Raw genomic sequence first — 20522 nt, 5'->3', positions numbered from 1 at the left:
CACAGGACTAAATGAAAGGAAGTGCACAATGAACCTGGTAAACGTTAACATTCTACCAAACAAAATTACTTAGGAGGCAAAACAAAAACAGAAAATGCTAGAAATCCTCAGGTCCAAGCAGCATCTGTAGAAAGAAAAAGTATGTTAAGGTTTCAAGTTGCTGCTCTTTCTGATAAAAGTCATCAACCCAAAATGTCAATTACAATACTACTCCATGACACCAGCATTTCATTAAATCAAAATGACCACAGAAAGTTACTCAAGCTTTTATAACTTGAATAGAGAGGAGTGAGGTGCACATTCCCCCATTTCAAAGCATACCATCTCAGTAGAAGTATCCTCTGCCTAAACATCACGAGCTACTTCATCGATAATACATTGGGCTGATAATGGGAAGTAACACCTACACTGTACAAGTGCCAGCCAATGACCACCTCTAACAAAAGATAATCTATTCAGCACCCTTGACATTCAAAAGTATTACTACCACAATCTCCTACGATCAACATCCTGGGGATTACCAGTGACCAGAAATGAATGAGTTAGCCATATAAATACTGTGACTGCAAGAGCTAGTTAGACTCTAGGAATCCTGTGTCAAGAGTGTGGTGCTGGAAAAGCACAGCAGGTCAGGCAGCATCTGAGGAGTGGGAGAATCAACATTTCGAGCAGAAGACCTTCATCAAGAATTCTGTAGCAAGTAACTCACCTCCTGACTCACCAAAGCCTGCCTACCATCTACAAGGCACAAGTTAGGAGTGCGATGAAATATTCTCCACTTGCCTGGCTGAATGCAGCTCCAACAATACTCAAGAAACTTCACACCATCCAGGACAAAGCAGCCTGCTTGTCTGGTACCACATCCACAATCATTCACTCTCTCTACCATCCACACTCAGTGGCAGTGCTATGTGCCATCTACAAAATGCACACAAATATTCACCAAAGTTCCTTAGACAACAGCTTCTAAAACCCACCACGTAGAAAGGCAAGGGTAGCAGACACATGGGGACACCACCACCTCAAGTCAATCACACCACCTTCATTTGGAAATATTTGATATTCCTTCAGTGCCACTGAGTCAAAATCCTGAAACTCCCTCCCTAACCTTAAATGGATCATAAGGTTTCAAGAAGGCAGTTCACCATCTTCTCAATGGCAACTAGGAATGAACAATAAATAATACTAACTACCAACATGCACATTCCATGAATAAATTTTTAAGAAACTTTGTATGAGTAAGTAGCACCAATTTAATTAAGTATGAAGTGAATGCTGCTATTTAAATCCATGATGCAATTACAGACTCATTTGAGTCTTCAGACAGGTCAGATGTCTTCAGACAGCTACCATATTAATTGCTAAGCATCACAGAATTGAGCTGATCAGGTAGGTATCCCATCTCCTTCTCAAACCACAGCAGTCATCCACTCCCCGAACACACAACTCTCAATCTGCTTTTTTTGCTAACCACCATCCCATTCCACCATCACCTTTCTTCTGTATTAAGAATATGTGGTCTTCTCCCAATTCATTGCTCAATCCCCCTGTAATTTATCTGCTTAAATTTTCTAAGACCTGTACTCATGATTCCCAACTACTATGTCTCAAAGTATTTTACAGTCAATGAAGTAATTTTGAAGTGTTGTAACATCAGAAATGTAGCAGCAAATGTGCACAATAAGCTCCCTCAAACAGCAATGTAATTATGACCAGATATCAAGTTTTCTGTGGTGCTAAATTTGAACCTGGATACCAAGACTACTTCTCTTGCATTATTTGAAATACTTCCAGAGAAGCTTTTACATCCACCCATTTGGCAGATGGGCTCAGTTTATCATTTCATCAAAAGACAGCAAAGCAGCACTCGCTCAGTACTGCTCTGAAATGTCAGTAAAAGCATTTGTGCTCATAACATGGGATGGGACTTGAACTCAAAATCTTGTGAATCAGCAACAATGGTGATACATACTGAGTCATATTTGACACTTGGCCCTGATAAGTAACCCTAAAACAAACGTACAAGTAACACTGAGACTTTGATAATAGTGCCTTATTCATTCTCACCGTTTACATCTTTGATACGCTCAGTTACAGCATTCGTAACGAATGCATGTCTTTACACCTGAGTGGTATTGACCTCAGTCAATTTCACCCATTATTATGGAAGCATTGACAAAAGACCTTCAGTGATCCTTTCTACTGAAGTTCCTATCCCCACACTATTACCTCAAATAATCTATCTATCCTTTATCTTCAACCTCAAAAGTCCCTGAACATTTCCTTATTCACAAGCTATTGTTTTGAGGTTGAAAGCATGTATTCTACCTTGAAGAGAGAGTGAATGCTGTTCTGCACAGATAGCTTATAAGAGCAGTCTCAGAGTGTACTGGAAAATGAAAATTTGGCTGTGAAATAGATACCAGAGTTGTGGCTGGATTAACAAATTGTGCAGTGTATCTGGTAGTGTTCTTTAGCGAATTATGGAAAGATCACATGGTACAGTTGGCAGAGCTCTTTGAACAATTACAAGAAGCAAAACTTAAAACAAACTTAAAAGAAAGCAGAATTTGCAATGGCAGAGGGACATAACGTCGGTCATGGATGGTTGACCCCCTCAAGGAATGCAAAGACAAAGGCCATCGTGGAATTGCCACGACCAACCTCGAAAAATGTTTGGGCCAGAGCAGATTCTACGAGAAGCTTGTTCCAAACTTCAGCAGTGTGGTGGTACACTAACAGATTTACTAAATAAAAATACAAAATTTCAATGGACAGAACAATGCCAGGAGGCATTTGAGGACTTAAAAGCAGTAGTAACCGCTACACCACATTTGAAACCCTTCAAAGTTGCAATCGATGCTAACGATATAGCAGTTGGAGCTGTAACATTACAGGATGATGATGGTGGAACTGTATGGCCAACTGGCTACTTTTCAAAGAAACTCAACACCCACAAGTGAAACTACTCTACTATCGAAAAATTGCTGAGTTTGGTCCTGGCCATACAACAGTTTAGTGTTTAAGTGACGAATAATGTGTCGAAGACAGTTGTGTACACAGACGACAATCCTCTTATATTCTAAAATGACTTAAAGACAAAAATATGAGAGTATTTCATTGGAGTCTTACTCTATAGATTTTGATTTACAAATTGCACATGTTGCGGGTTGTAAAATTGTGGTAGCAAATGCATTTCGTGGATTTAAAGGAGAAAGTATAAATAGGATTGAACAGATTCCAATGTTATATAAGCGTGTAGAAATTAAAGTGAAGTTTGATTAATAACCTGTGCATTTCACTGTAATGGGATTAAGAATTAGAAAAAAAGAAGCCATCTTTTCATTATGATGGTTCATTCTTTTCTTCAAGGGGGAGGTGTTATGGAGTTGAAAGCATGTACTCTACCTTTAAGGCAGAGTGAATGTTGTTCTGCACAGAGAGCTTACAAGGACAGTCTCAGAGTGTACTGGAAAATTACAAAAATATATAACATTTGGCTGTGAAATAGATACCGGAATTGGTTGCTGTTTTGACAATTCAACTTATCAGTTTAAATTGCGCCCCAGAATACTTAAATTCAAACTTGTTTGGGTTTTTTGTTTTGCCAATATCGAACCAATGAGACAATCCAATGTTGGGCATATTAAAAAAATGCAGGCATTTTGAAAATCAGACAGAGCAACTCCCATCGAGAGAGACCCAAGACATCAAAACACTCTTTACCAAGGGTATCTTTTCATATGAAACATCTTCACAGTAAAAAGAAAGACGACAACCCATGGAGATCTTCAGCCGGAAAACAGACACCGAAGACGACAGCTGCTGTATGGTATTGAAATTAAGTTGATGTAATTTTAGTAGTGTTTTACTGGTACAGCATATTGTTATAGAGTTGGAGGCAGATAATAAGCAGTTAAGAAAAAGGGGGACTTACAGTTGTGAATAGTTGTTGTTTAATGTACACTTTTAGAGGTAAAGATAAATTGATACTACTTTCTTTAATTCATGAAATTTGGGAGTTCTGTCACTCATATTTTAACAGATTACAAGGACAGGTGAGCTTTTCTGGGTGTTTACTTTAATTAAGAGGGGTTCACCACCATGTCATAACACTATCCTTTGGCACAACATCTATACATGTGGAATCAAGTCTTCATGAATGCATTGATGAATTAAATTGAATGATTTAGTTGATCATACTGTAAAATATTGTGAAAAGTTTCAACTGTTGCCACAATTTAGCACCATTTTGAATAGTTTAAGAATAGAAAGAATAAAAAGATATAACTGAAAGAAAGAGTCCTGAACCTCCAGCACCACCCAATGGAGTCACCCCTCTTCAGGTCCTGTCTCTTGGCAGCTGGGTCCATCTCGCCAGTGTTGGTACCAATGCTGGGTCCCATGCTGAACCCATACTTGCCCTGCAACTAGGAGTCCACAACTCCACTGCCACCACCTTGCCAATAATCAGAAGTCCCTGGCTCTGGACCTACTGCAACCACTGCCTTGCCAGTAACCAGGGGTCTCCAGCTCCAAGCCAACCACAACCAGGAGCTCCCACTGCCGCCTCGCCAATAACCAGGAGTCCCTAGCTCTGAGCCTATCACAACCAGAACCAGGAATCTCTGACTCTGCTGTTACCTTGATTATGCTAGAAGCTCCACCCTCTGGGCATACCGCACTCCTGCCACTGCAGCCACAATCTTGCCAACAAGAGTCCCTACTCTGCAACTACTGCAATCAGGAGTTACAGTGATGATACCCAGTTCTGCTACTACTTCACCTCTGGCAAACCTCTACTACTGCCTGCATCTTTTAAGATTGTTTGCCAAACATCCAGTCTTAGGTGAGGTACAACTCCATCAGCTGGGAAGATACAAAATATTATCTTGAGAACTAACTGCAAATGTTGTACTTTGCCATGGATTTTATGTACAGCCACAGTCTCAAGGTAAAACAGGTTGTTTAGCAACCTCAATAGCTTGGAGATGATTAAGGACAACAGATGCTGGAAGTCAGAGTCAGTAAAAAATGGAGCTGGAAAAGCACAGCAGGTGAGGCAGCATCATTGGAGCAGGAAAGTCAACGTTTTGAGTTGGAACCCTACATCAGGACTGGGGAGGAGGGAAGGGAGCAGAGAAATAAAGAGCGGGAGATGGGGAGGTGGGAGGAGAAGGTAGATGGATGCAGGTTGGGGGTTATTATGACCAGTCAGTGGGAAGGGTGGAGTGGGTAGGTGAGAAGGAAGATGGACAGGTTAGGTGAAGTCAAGGTGGCAGGGAGGACAGGGAAGGCTGGACATAGGATGAGGTTGGGGGTTGGGAGATTTTAAGGCCATTGAGCTGTAAACTCTGGACAGAATATGAGGTGTTGTTCCTCCAGTTTGTGCGTGGACTTATTTTGGTAGTGGGGAAAGTCTAGGATGGATATGTCGCCAAGGGAGTGGGAGGAGTCACATTCACCCATCAGCTCTGTCCTTACCAATTTCAATAATCAACCATTCCTAAAACACACCCTTTCCTCCAGCATTGACTGCCATGTCACTGACCATTTAGACCCTATCTTCTGGGTGTTCCTCCTTAGACCTCTAACTCTAATTTCTCTCACTTATAAGATCCTTAAAGCAACTCTAACTTTTAGCCTTCCCAATATCACCCAATTTTGCTCCATTTATTTCTGACCATCACATTTAATAGCACAGAACAGTTTCGCATTTCAGAAATGCTGTGTAGATTAAGTTATCGTTGTTGAACAGTGCATTTACAAATGGGACCAAGTGCTCAGATTTGAAAATTCTATTGGTTCAACAAGATGAAATTATGTAGATAAAGCACTAGTAAAAAAACTAATTAAATAACTGCATTTTTAAGTTCTCACCAGAGCCTGTTGCTGTTGCTGTTGTTGTAAAGCCATCTGTTGAACAGACACTTGTGCCATCATCTGCTGCAAAGTTGCTTGGTGCTGCAAGGCTGTTGTGTACTGCTGCTGAAGATAACAGTTCTGCATCATCTGCTGCTGGGCCCGCTGCATCACTTGGTAACGCTAAATTAGTGGAATACAGCATTAGGTTCTCTTGGTTTAGAAAATAAATGGAATTACAGCCATTACCACATGTTGTCAACAGGACTCTTCAATTGTTTTTATTCACATGTATAAAACTTGTTTAGTATGGATTTTATGATCCAAGCCCATACACCAGCTTTGTTAAGATCTAGCTTGGGACCTACAACTTCTTTTTAAAAAGTCGTCAAAAGAGCAAAATCCGAAATGCTCACGAAAAGAATAAAACCACAAGATTCCAAGGTTTTGAACAAACACTAGTACACTTTACTGCACAAAGTCAGAACGATAACAGTCTACAATACAAATACAACTTATATTCTCACTGCCTGTATTAAACAGAGGTAAACATACAAACCATGCTTGAATCCCACAAGATACATCAAATAGCTAATGTGGCTAAATCAGATCATAGATTTCTCAACAGCATACCACTCCAACAACATCCAAAATATGTTGAGACTGTAGGTTGTCAAATCTTAAAATTTTACAACGGACCCTTACATTTTCTCCTTCCATGACCTAGCTTTGGAACTCACCCAAAAGCCACTCCATCATTGATTACCTCAAAAATGACTGCATGCAGGTTATAATACTGGGGAAGCAGTTTAACTATCCCAGTTTAGTTCACAAAGATCTTTGAGATGATCCTTTTGCTTGTCAGAACTCTGTTGAATAATCATTTTTTCTCGGGTTCTTTCCTCTTCCAAGGATGAGCAGGTGATTAGTACACCAACTGCAAATTCTCTTGGGTATTGGTTATAAAGGCCATGGCTTGTAACATCGGGTGAGGGAAATTAAACTAGTGTTTTTCAGGTTTTCGGTATTTTACTGAAGAGAAAGACACACCATTAGCCTTTTGCAGCATTCTGAAGGCTTTTGCCTGTATTGTTCACAATCACAAGATGTTCAACTAGCCAGGAACAAGTAAATAGTTACTGTCAACCTAATAGACTTGGTTATCCATAACTAGTCACAACCTCAAAAAAAATCAATCAGTAGTAACCTGTTGCCAGCCCATCTACAACAGCCCCCTCCACTGTATAAACAAAGCAGCAGCATAAACAGGATTTAAGAGTTGCGTAATTTGCTTTTTTAAATAAAAATGTGCAACTCCTTTCTCAATCCTTTGTTGCAAAAAAGTTTAGAAAAATGAAGAGGTTTATGCTAAACAGCAGGCCTACTTTGAAACTAACAACATCAATTTAATGTATCAAGTCACCAAGGACTAGATTCAAGAGCAGCACACTTATTGATGCAGACCGATGCTCTGCTATATTTCACTGCTCTTGACAAAAACATAATGGAATTATGTGTAACTTTAGTGTAATCATCTCAGAACATCACCATTCCTATGACTAGCCCTTCTCAGGATTCCTTCTTTTCATTGTTTTCACCAATGCAGTTGCAATAAATCTCCAATAAACAAGTACCGATTTAACTATAATCACAGAATGGTTACAGCTAACACTCATTTGGACTCATAATATCCATGCTACTCTCTGCAAGAATTTAGCTAATCCCAACACCAACCATTATCAGCCATGTGGCCTGGTAACACTATGGTGACTTTACCTTTATTCAATCTTGTACTAGTTAGTCTACTCTCATCCTTCCTGCATGGCCTTTCAAAAAGACATTGCTTTGATGTTGCTTGACCACCATATATGCTTGAGTAATAGCTGATCTCATGTAAAATATCCCCTCAACCTCTGTCAAAAAGTCTTTCCACGTGCCATTAAAGTCAAACTTTGCTGTCACAAACCTATTCATTTAAACATAACTGTTCAGATCCACATAGTCACAGAGTCATAGAGATGTACAGCACGGAAACAGATCCTTCAGTCCAACCTGTCCATGCCGACCAGATATCCCAACCCAATCTAGTCCCACCTGCCAGCACCCGGCCCATATCCCTCCAAACCCTTCCTATTCATATACCCATCCAAATGCCTCTTAAATGTTGCAATTGTACCAGCCTCCATCACTTCTTCTGGCAGCTCATTCCATACACGTACCATCCTCTGCGTGAAAAAGTTGCCCCTTATATCTTTCCCCTAATACCCTCCATGCTGTCAAGGTTCCCATCTCACTGCTACTTTGCGTTCCCACTAATGCCTTCCTTTAATGTGACAATGCAGCATCAAGAAGATACAACGGTCACACCACCAGTTCAAACTTTTCAGATTGCAGAGCAGACAGTTAATTGTGGAGCAAGTAAAGAGAGTGTGTGTGTGACAGAGAGAGAGACACAGCAGAAATGTCACGTTAAGGATGGTCACATCAGCCATGATCTCATTGAACGGCAGTGCAGACTCATTGGGCTGAGACCAAGACCCTATGAAATGAAGAAACATGGCAGAAATCTTTGAAGATTTGAGCTACACGGAGAGGCTGAACAGGCTGGGGCTGTTTTCCCTGGAACATCGGAGGCTGAGGGGTGACCTTATAGAGGCTTACAAAATTATCTATTTATCCTATCCATGCCGCTCATAAAGTCTTTTCCCTGGAGTCGGGGAGTCTAGAACTACAGGGTATAAGTTTAGGGTGAGAGGGGAAAGATATAAAAGAGACCCAAGGGGCAACCTTTTCACACAGAGGGGGATACATGCATGGAATGAGCTGCCAGAGGAAGTGGAGGAGGCTGGTGCAATTGCAACATTTAAGAGGCATTTGGATGGGTATATGAATAGGAAGGATTTGGAGGGATATAGGCCAGGTGCTGGCAGGTGGGACTAGTTTGGGTTTGGATATCTGTTTGGCATGGACGGGTTGGACCGAAGCGTGTTTCCATGTTGTCCATCTCTATGACTCTATGAACTGGCTGAAAAAAACCTTTCCTGCCACCTAAAAATGGCACTGTTCCATTCCATAATATATAACTTGGTGTGTGAAGAAATTACTTGATATTATAACAGAACACAAATAAACCGAATCGCCTTTAAGTAATAGCACTGCAGAACTGGGAATAAAGACATCCTGAATGTTATCAGTCCGCCTGGAAAAACAGACAAAAGTCAACAGTTAAAATGAAGTTCTGAATAATCCCATACAACAGAAGAGTGTTTAAGGAATTGTCCCCTCACAAAGAAATGAAAACACTGAAAATAAATGTGCAGTTACCTTAAATCCTAAAGAACCTGACAAAAAAAACTGTTTTGGGGGAAAAAAAAACTATATTCTGTGAAGCTAACTGGCAAAGACAATTTATATAACTTCAAGCAAAATCCAGTCACTAGCACATGTTTATTCAACACTGGAATTCCACTGTCACAATCAGTATTTCTAATTTATTTAAGGCAGAGAAAACATCACTGCCAGATTTACAGAAACTATATCAAATGAGCACAAAACACCCTCTTAGCAGTTTAACATAATTCAAATTGCCTGACAGTGTGCCTTCATGCCCCTGATAATGATCCCTCGAGAACACAATTTTTTTGGAAGGTGATTTGAGGCTGACTCCACACGTCTAGGTTCAAGTCTCCTCATTAAACACTCAGCGGATGAAACAGGTATCAAATATGTTATCCAGCTTAATGTCACAAGATCTAAACCAATAACTTGCATATATACTTAGCATGTTCACTTGAAAACCACAAGTTACTGCTACTGCCTATTTGCTTTCAAGATTTTCAGTCAACATTGCAAGTCAGACAGACAATATCAGCTAACATACTGGCTACTACCAAAAAGAAATAATCCAGCAATGCACGTTTGGCACCATTCTGCCTCCAGAAGACATAACACCACCATATTTCTTCTAAACGTTGAAGACCTGAGTCGTGATAACGACATTGGCCTAACCTCCAACTGGGCAAACTTACTTTTCCCCCAACACCAAAGTTCTCTAATCTTACAAGTACAAGACTCTGTTTGTAGATTAGGTCAAATGGACTGAATTTGCACTGAATAAATTAGCAAGGCGGCAAAGCAAGGGTTATTGTCACCAATTATGGCATTGAACGTTTCTACTTGTGACTTCAAGTTCTTTTGTGATATAAGCAAAGACTCAGCTTCTATTGCTTGCAGAATGATAAATACAACATTTTTAATTACCATACATAATTACCTTCTTCCACTAGCATTATCAAAGTAGACTTCAACTGAGATAGATGCTAACTGAAGGATTCCTTGAGGCACAGTCTGATGGGACTCGAAGAAAGTTCAAAGAAAAATTATGTTTTCCAAGAAAATGCTGCATCAAATAGATACATGAAGTGATCCTGAAATGCCAAGAAAGGGCAAGAAACCAGCACTGCTGGCAATGGAACTGAAGCACTGGAGAAGATCAGCACAATTAACTATAACAAACAAAGTTATCAAAGCTAATGTTGCAAGGCGTGAGTTTTGAGGAGATGATCATTTTGAGAAATTGACTAATCTTTGGTAGTTGAGGGTCATGTACAGAAGTATTGGGTACAAAAGCAGGAAAATTGTACTGTACCTTTATACAGGTCTGGTTAGGACACCAGGATTATTGCATCTAGCTTCGGCCTCTACACTTGCAGAAGTATGTGATGGATACCAAAGAATGTAGAAAAGGTTTATCAAAATGATTCTAGAGCTTAGAGAATTTAGCTACAAGGTTACATCACAGAAAGTGGGATTGTTCTTTCTGGAGAAAAGGAGATTAAGGATATATTTGATACAGGATATACAAAATGATGGTAGGTTTAGAGAAGGTGGAGAAAAGAAAACTGTTCTGATTGGCTTATAGTCCAAGAACAAGCACATACAGATTCAAGGTTTTAAACAACACATTTTCTTAAAATAAACCCAGCAAGTAGTTGCAACCTGGAATTCATTGCATATGAAGGTCATTGAAGAACAGTGATGTCAAAATTAACTCAGCCAGGCACTTGAGTGAAATAAGCTTGCTGGGCTAGAGAAAGAGGATAGAAGGACTGATTGGATTGTTCTACAAAGAGAAGCAGATATCGTCTGGCATTGGTCAAACAGCCTGCTCTTGTGCTGTAATAATTCTATAATGACTGAAGAAGTGGCAACAAATTCAAAAAAAGCAAAAGATTTTATACTGGTTAGTCACCAATTTGGACATACCTGGGAATAGGGTATGTATATAGCTCAAAGCATGGATGGCTCTAAAAACTTATTACCAAAAGATAAATGTAAAAAGTTAGTTAAATCTAGTGACAGAAAACCAGTGAGTTAGAACTTCTCATGAAATTATAGTAATTGAATGGGCCACCAACAGCTTGTAATTATACAACACCCTTGAATTAATGCAACATCCTAAGATGGCACACAAGAACACTACAAAGCATTTGACACCATTCTACATAGTGAGATGTTAGGGCAGATGGCCAAAAGTTTCAGAGGAGGAGGGGGCATTTTAAGGAGCACGCTAAAAGAGGTATGTGGAAAAGAGAGGAGACTTAGAGAAGGTTCTCCAGGATAAAATCGAGAATGCTTCAACGAAAATACATTGAAAGGTAGTGTTGTCAAAAGGGTTCCACTGATAGGGAGGAGTAAGGTTATGGAGGGATTTGAATGAGTATTTCAGAATAAAAGCTAATCTAGTCAGTCAATGAGGTCAGAAATGCTGGGTCAATAAACAGAGATGGGTTTCACAAGATGGATTCAAAAATGGTTTGACTAGACGTAGGAGAGAAACCAGGACAAGGGAGAGCTTCACATGAAGTCTGGCCTGCTAGCTAAGGGAGGTGAGGTCAACCATTCAAAGGGCTGTAAGCAGGCCAACTAAGGCTAGTTTTACCTTTAAAGGAATCAGGTAAGGGGCATGTGTGACTTTGATAAGCAGTTTCTGTATTATGACAAAAACAAAACCTGAGTGGAGGAATTCAAAGATGAAGTTCTGGACAGATGGGCATAAATATGGGAGTCAACATTCATTGACTTTGATGAGAAAAGGGAGGGAGGAGTTGGGCAATTGTTTGCAAAAGGGAGAAGAGGTGAAAAGCTAACATCTTGAGGACAGAAGTAAAGGTGGCAGATTTGGAAGACAGGGTGGCAGCACCTCAAGAGCTATCATTCAAGTGAATCAAGAAGGGAACCTGGGTAGTTCACAGTTTAGTGGGAATAGAATCAAAGAAGCAGGTAGTTATTTTGGACAAGATGTGTTTAGAGAAGGGAAAAAATTGGAATAGGAAAGAGAGAGATCAATGCAAGTTGTGCAATAGAGCAAATTTGTAGGAAGCATTGCTCGATGGCTAGGTGAGTAAGGGGAAATGGCAGAGGCAGTTGACATGATCATCCCAATCTTTAAGCCAAATAGCCATGAGCACCTCATGCTTGAAGCATCAAATGGAGAATTGAGTACCCAATGGTGGACTATTTGCATTGCACCCAATTGCTTTCGTAGTTTTTCCTCCATTTCATCACCAAAGTAGAACTTTACATGAAATTGAGCATTACCTGTGCAGTCTGAAGTATTTGCTGTTGCTGGAAATATGCTTGATGTTGTTGCAACAAATACTGCTGTTGAAGTAAAAGTTGTGCCTGTGGCTTCAGTTGCAGATGTTGTTGAGGTTGTACTGGCTGAATGTTTGTTTGTTGGCCAAGTAATTGAGCAAAGTGTCCACAGTTTGCAGCTGGAACTCCTGTCCAAATGAAAAATTCAAAACGTTTAATATGCTCTGATCACTGTTTGGTTCATAGATCTGAAATGCAAAATTTTTCATCATTCACCCTAAAAGCTGTGAATGGAACCGGTGCATGTAAAGACATGATACATACAGTTTTCAATAAAATGGATTCCTCAATTATGTGCAAGAATTTCTGTATTGGTCAGAATCTTGTTAGACATAATTCAGTTGATTTACAACACTTCTTTTCTTGAATTTTTTTGACATTGGTTCTTTGAATCAGCAGCCATTACTTTAGCATTGAAAAACTGACAATTTGTCAATTTGCAGTTCTGCTTACAAGCTTTGGATTATTATGCCTTTAGGACTTCAAATTCAAAGGACCCGTGAGAATCCAGCTGACAACAATATCCAAGCTTCAAAATGAAACTCTACAGCTACTATCTGAACATCTTGGAAGTTTAAGATAATTCTTTGCATCAGAATTCACAATCATCACAGTTTTCATCCACAGCCAGATAGACAGCAGCTATTATGATAGATAATAGAGGTACAATTACCGTGTATACTCAAGTAATAGATGAATTTTTTAGACTGCTTTTTAATGTTAAATTTATGGAGTAGACCATTATATAGATACTACTTTTGAGGGTCTGAAATTCATACCCATCAAAATTCATACTGTATCATGAGCAACAGCCCAATTGATCTCTAAACAAATAAAGAAAGAAAACCACAATGAATTATAGTAATTATTGAATAAAGACAATAGAAATCAAAATGAATTAACAGTAGTAAGCTTTTATTTATACAATCAAAAAAGTGAAGTAGAAATATACCACAGTTTTAACTCAACTTCTGGTACACGTTACATCTTCAATTAAACGTCCAATACCAAAATTAATTAAAATCCTGCAAAGTCACACTGTTCAACATCTTCAGCACTGAATAAAGCTTCATAATCATCAGGATGAATCATATCGTATGGATCCTCGTCATCCTCACGTCTGTAGTTAGCAGTAGCACATCATTCGCTTCTTCTTCTTTATCTATGTCATCCCATAAATAATCATCCTCTATACCATCCAATGCATTTGCAAGTCCACATTCCCTGAATGATTTGAAAATAGTTTCAGTCTTTACTTCCTTCCATGAATCAACGATCCATTCACAGATCAGTGGCAGTGCTGGAGGTCACATACTGCCTCCTTTCTTGTATTTTTTTTTCTCCATCATGTATGCAGTTATTCCACTTCTTTTTCATCATGTCCTTAAATGGCTTATTCATACCAACATCTATTGGTTGCAAAACCCTTGTAAGTCTGCCAGGAATTACAGCTACATTAGTCTTATGTGATTGGATGTTATCAACAACATTCTTCACTAGATTGGATCTAAACTAATCCCAGACGAGCAAATTCTTGTCCTTCCATAGTCCACCAGATCATATATCCTAAACTTCCTTTATCCACTTTCTACATCAACCTGCATCTATCCAGCCTTGTGGTTGCATATGAACCAACAGTTCCTTTTGTACAAAGTTTTTCTCTTAAAAATAGCCATCTGTTTTACCTTAGTGCCATCAGCCATACAAAAAAGAACTAAAGTGAACTTACTTTTCTCATGGCCAGTGGTTATTACCAATACAGTTTTTTCTCCTTTTTGGTTGTCTGGCATGTCATGAGCAATAGGCGTTTCGACCACGTTTCTGATGCATGATAACTTTCTACCGATTTCGGATTACAAACCATTTAAACTTTAATATCTTATCTTCTCGTTTAGCAGGCAGCTTTTATGCAATCTTAGTTCTCCGCTGAAGTACTAAGTCAGGCCTTCTCATGATCCTTATGCACCATCCAGCATTTGCCTTAAAATCCAAAATTCCATCCTTCTTTGATTTGTTTCATGCATGAATTCGGATGGCTTCCGACTAACACATTTTCTATTTTGACGATTTTGAAGTACGCATTCAGTACTTTCTTCAATTGTGGCCACTTGCTAGGTTTACCTCTGATGGCACAATTTTATTTTAGCACTGTCTGAAGTTGGTTCAATATCTTTCTCCAGTTTCTCTGAAACACAAAAATCTCTTGCTGCTACACAGTTATGAGTCTTCTCTGCATCATCAATAACTTTCAGTTTAAATACTATTTATTTTATTTTGTTCCAAAGGGCATTTTTACACAAACTGAAGAAATTCAAAACCTCAACTAGGTATATGACTTTATTCCACAAGGTTGGTTGTCACCTGACTCATGCCAAAATTATGTGAATTGTACATCAAATCACACAACAGCAGGAGAAAGAAATTCATTTCCTCATCTTAACATTTATGTACAGGATAATACCTTGACTTACAAATGTCGATCTGTTATCTGTAAAGAACTAGGATTGACTTTTACATGAGATATATGGAAAATTCCAAGATTTTTGGCCAAACATAGGGGGTCAACTTTAATATGAGATCGACTATTATTCGATTTTATATGATTTATTAGCGAGTTTTGAGAAGATTTGTAGCTCCAGTTGAGGTTCTGGATGTAAGTTTGCTCGTTGAGCTGCAAGGTTGGTTTTTAGATATTTTGGAAGCATACTAGGTAACATCTTCAGTGAGCATATGGATAAAGCACTGTGGTATAGCTTGTTTTCCATTTATATGTTTGTTTTTTCTTGGGTTATGGTATATATCATACTGATGTGTGAATTCTAGCCTTCTTTGATATAGCAAAGAATAAAAATCAATAAGCTAAATAAATTTGTGGATCTACTCAGATACTGATTCAACTCATTGCGAATAATGTAGAAACCTGTTACCTCAGCATTGGCGCAGCTCTCATCTCAACCCATTCTTCAACAGGCACAAAAATCCTCTTAGAACTGATTTTGTGTGGCTCTGAATATGTATATCTCAGGTCTCAAAATAACTCTCTCATTGGTGAATGGTCATAGTATCCAGGGGGAAAATAGGATCAGTTTTTAAAACTGTATGCACCTGCATGGTGTACTTGCGAATGAAGGATCAGCTGGAATATGAAGGAGGTAAAAACAATGACTGCAGATGCTGGAAACCAGATTCTGGATTAGTGGTGCTGGAAGAGCACAGCAGTTCAGGCAGCATCCAATGTGTAGCAAAATTGACATTTCAGGCAAAAGCCCTTCATCAGGAATAAAGGCACTGAGCCAGAAGCGTGGAGAGATAAGCTAGAGGAGGGTGGGGGTGGGGAGAAAGTAGCATAGAGCACTAGGTCAGGAAGGAGAGGGTGGAGTGGATAGGTGGAAAAGGAGATAGGCAGGTAGGACAAGTCCAGACAAGTCATGGGGACAGTGCTGAGCTGGAAGTTTGGAACTAGGGCAAGGTGGGGGAAGGGGAAATGAGGAAACTGTTGAAGTCCACATTGATGCCCTGGGGTGGAAGCGTTCCGAGGTGGAAGATGAGGCGTTCTTCCTCCAGGTGTCTGGTGGTGAGGGAGCGGCGGTGAAGGAGGCCCAGGACCTCCATGCCCTCGGCAAAGTGGGAGGGGGAGTTGAAATGTTGGGCCACGGGGTGGTGTGGTTGATTGGTGCGGGTGTGCCGGAGATGTTCCCTAAAGCGCTCTACTAGGAGGTGCCCAGTCTCCCTTATGTAGAGGAGACCGCATCGGGAACAATGGATACAATAAATGATATTAGTGGATGTGCAGGTAAAACTTTGATGAATGCGGAAGGCCTCCTTTAGGGCCTTGGATAGAGGGGAGGGAGGAGGTGAGGGCGCAAGTGCCAGGATGGGAGGGTGGGTTGTAGGGGGGCGTGGCAGGGGCAAGTGCCAGGATGGGAGGGTGGGTTGTAGGGGGGCGTGGACCTGACCAGGTAGTCACGGAGGGAACGGTTTTTGCGGAAGGTGGAAAGGGGTGGGGAGGGAAATATATCCCTGGTGGTGTTTGTCAGGGAGAAGAGGGTGGAGTGGATAGATGGAAAAGGAGATAGGCAGGTAGGACAAGTCTGGACAAGTCATGGGGACAGTGCTGAGCTGGGAGTTTGGAACTAGGAAGGAGACAGGCTTGATTAGTGAAAAGGAGTGTTGATGCATAGTCACATTGCATCAAAAGCTTTTTTCTTTTCCTACTGGATGTCATTGTAAATAAGACACACCAATACTATTTGTTGCACTGGAATTGGAGTGCCTAAGGATTTACTGTCAGAATCTAAGTGGCACAACTTAAGTACTTTAGAATATTATTTTTGAGAGTCATTTATGTTTCACAATTGAAAATCCTCTATAATTTCATACCTCATGGCACTGAATTATTAATAGGTACACCTGAACAAATAAAATCATAAACCTGGCAACTTAAGGTATCTCAATATCTTAAAATTCAGAGTACCACGTACCCTCACATTTCCCATTCTCTGACCCTGCACTATGTAGGGAAACCACATTCAAAAGGGATGCAGACTGCACAGCTGGTTATGCAGTATTGTATCCCATATTCTTTTTTCCAACTTTGATTCCCTCAGAATGTGAAAGTAATTACTTCTGCATTCTGAAGTATTGGTGAAGCTGTGTCACATATCACGTTTGCCTTTTATAGCCAGTGTTCTTCTAAATGTGTTACAAGTTCTGATTTGTAAATTATATTACTGCAAAGAACAGAAAGTATAAAAGCTCTCAATTTTTTTAAGTTCTCTGGTATGGCAGCAATAGGGCTAAGATTCACGAATGCCTTTTAGAGATCGACTGACTCAGATTTCAAGTAGATGAAGGCTGTTTAGTTAATGATTATGTGACTGTAGAATTTGCCAGGATTGCAAAGGGTTACTATTGCTAAGAGTCAGAGATGAGAAAATGCAGTGCCAGCTGAACAGATAACAATACCCAGTTGGTACTGAATTTCCACTCCATATCCACACAATAGGCATCCTTTACAGTCCTGGATTCTAACGGAATAGATGGTCAATGTCAGCCAAATAGCTATGGGCTACTCTCAGAGCTGTGAATTGTATTGTAAATCCAATTTCTTACGCAATTGAGAATCAAAACAATATTTTGAAGAGAACCATTACTGAAATTTCTACTTGCATCTGAATTCTTTAAATTGATAAATCTTCACTCCAGCTTTAAATAGTCTGCAATTGCATGAATTGAGTTCTCAGCAAAGTATAGTCAATCTACTAGAAAGTTTTTCTTCAAAAAAAACTAAAAGTCAAATAGTTAAAGGAAGCGGCTATTTGGCCAGTCATGTCCTTGCCAGCTCTCTAAATCAGCTCAGTGGGGTTTGCCTGTCTTCCCCTTAACCCTCCATGGTCTTTTTGTTCAGTTAATCATCCAAGTTGCTTCTGGAAATCACGATTCAATCTGCCTCCACCAAATAGTCAAGTATTGCAGATCCTAACCATTCCCTATATAAACATTTATTTTCCTCTTGTCACTGGATCGATTTTTGCCTTTTTTTTGTAAGAAGGGTATTTTTTGTTGTCTTCTAGTCCATGACCATTTCAGCCAATGGAAGCACCTCATAATCTACTTTACCTCAACCCCTCAACTTTGGGCACAATCATCATATATCCTCTTAACCCTCTTTTCTCTAAAGGAGATAAATCCCAGAATCTTCAATCTTTTAATGTAACTGAACACACTTATTGCTGGAAATATTCTCATAGTACCCAGGAACAGAACGTTGGCCATTTGGCCTTTCAAGCCTGATCCATCATTCAATAAAAATCATGGCTGCGCTGCTTGTGACCTCAGCTCCAAATATTATTTCTTTTCTGCGGTCTTTCTAATGCTTCAATAACTGTGCTAAAACATGCTGCCCAGCTTTGGCAAGTTCAGACTCAAACGGCATTTCATATTTCTTTTAATAGCTTCCCCATTTTGTACCATATGGCCTTTTCCATAAAGCCCAAGGACCTAATGATTTATTAACTGCTTTCTCAACTTGTTTTGCCACATTCAATAATTTGTCCACAGAAATTCCGAGGCCCCTATGCTGCTGCATCTCCCTTAGAATTATTCCCTCATCTCATTTGCCTCTCAATCTTCTGAACAATGAAAGCTGTCACACCATGTTGCTTTAAATTAAATCTGCAACATTTTTCTATTCTACTAGCCTGCGTATAATAGCTTATTCACCATTTTCCTTCCAGTTCACAATACTTCTCTTGTAGCTTTATTCACTAATCTCATTTTTAGCTCCGTTCCTACGTTCTTGAAATTAATAAATTAATTATTTTACTCTGGATTGCTCCTGGTGTTTTTCCATAGAAACAAAAAAGTCTAGTCATGCTACAATCACAGTCATTTAAATGCACCCCAACTGATACTTGATCCATTTGACCCACCTCATTCTCCAAACCAGATCTCAATTTCTCATCGCTTGGTGCAATGAAATTATACTTTGATGTAGAAAATTCTCCTGAAGAAAATCTAGAAACTCTGGCCCTTGTGTACAGTTACAACTTATTTCCAGACTATATCAGCATTTTTAAATATCCCTCATTATGACTGCTCCGTAATTCTTGTATGTCTAATTTTCATGCAAATGTGTTCCTCTACCTTCTTTTTTAGATTCCCGAAAGTATGGAAACATCCCTTTTGGCCAAACAGGTCCCCACCTACCCTCTGAAAAACAACCCACCAAGACCATTCCCCTACCCTATATTTACCCATGACTAATGTACCGAACACTACTGGCAATTTAGCATGGCCAATTCACCTGACCTGCACATCTTTGAATTATGGGGGGAAACCGGAGCACTGGGAGGAAACCCACGCAGACAGAGGGAGAATGTGCAAACTCCACACAGTCGCCCAAGGCTAGAATCAAACCCTGGTCCCTGGCGTTGTGATGTAGCAGTGCTAACCACTGGGCCACCGTGCCGCCACAGTCCCAGATTCAATTGTCACCTTGGGCGACTGTCTGTGTAGAGTTTGCACGTTCTGCTCGTGTCTGCGTGGGTTTCCTCTGGGTGCTCCGGGTTCCTACCACAGTCCAAAGATTTGTAGGTCAATTGAATTGGCTACGTAAATTGCCCATAGTGTTAGGTGTATTAGTCAGAGGGAAATGGGTCTGGGTGGATTAGTTGGCCTGAAGGGCCTGTTTCCACACTGTAGGGAATCTAATCTGATCTTCCATGTCGATAAGTAGCTACTAGTTGGTCTTTTTTAAAATAAAAATCTTAACCAATTCTCAGCCAGGTTCAGCAGCTGTTCTTAACATATTGACACACTACCTAGCAGCTTTATTCAAAGCAGCATGTCCTTGAAAAATGATTCAAGCTTGGCACTTCTGCACAATCACCCCAGAAACAATGCATAACATGCTTTGTTAGTATTCTGCTCTACACAATAAGGCAGACAGTCAGAAATGGGCTCATTTTCAAAAGGAAACCAATATTTCAGACATTACCTTGGCTTGAGGAAACACCTGCACCAGCTCATTCAAGTAGCATTTGCTTTTAACTGTCACTTCAATGCCATTGAAAACACTGAAAACATTCCCCCCATTAACCATATTGCCAGCAGCAAATGCTAATTTGTGGACAAGAGATAAGAAAGGAGTTAGCTATAACCAAGTGACTTTAAATCTGAAAAATATTTTGAAAGATTATACAGATATGTACATAAATACATACCTGATGGTTGAGGGGTCAACTGTGCAGCTGAGGGTTGAGGGGCCAACTGCACGGTTGAGGATTGAGGGGCCAACTGCGCGGCTGAGGGTTGAGGGGCCAACTGTGTAGTAGATCGCTTCCTTGGAGTCACAGCAGGTTGAATCGTCAGAATGCTTGAAGATGGAGTTGGTTGGCCAGCTTTTGGCCTTTGGCGAGGTGCTATTGAGGTCTCTGTCGTTGGTACTGGGTCAGTAAGCCTATGTAAAATTTATAATAACAGTAAATTTATAAGTATCAACA

The 20522-nt window shown here is 39.9% G+C and overlaps 1 protein-coding gene across 3 annotated transcripts in view; it reads right to left on the bottom strand.

The window, feature by feature from the left end:
* Window positions 1-20522, bottom strand: part of LOC132834999 (AP2-associated protein kinase 1-like) — a 77373-nt gene that overhangs the window by 18079 nt on the left and 38772 nt on the right. For all 3 annotated transcript variants that reach the window (XM_060854220.1, XM_060854221.1, XM_060854222.1), the window contains exons 10-12: window positions 20244-20479; window positions 12463-12647; window positions 5881-6045 (exon numbers count right to left, since the gene is read on the bottom strand). In XM_060854220.1, the coding sequence (XP_060710203.1) occupies window positions 5881-6045; window positions 12463-12647; window positions 20244-20479 (586 nt within the window). The remainder of the gene's footprint in view (window positions 1-5880; window positions 6046-12462; window positions 12648-20243; window positions 20480-20522) is intronic.

The sequence above is a fragment of the Hemiscyllium ocellatum genome, chromosome 43 (assembly GCF_020745735.1).
Source record: "Hemiscyllium ocellatum isolate sHemOce1 chromosome 43, sHemOce1.pat.X.cur, whole genome shotgun sequence".
In the NCBI taxonomy this organism is placed as follows: Eukaryota; Metazoa; Chordata; class Chondrichthyes; order Orectolobiformes; family Hemiscylliidae; genus Hemiscyllium; species Hemiscyllium ocellatum.
This window is presented reverse-complemented; position numbering and strand designations above follow the sequence as displayed.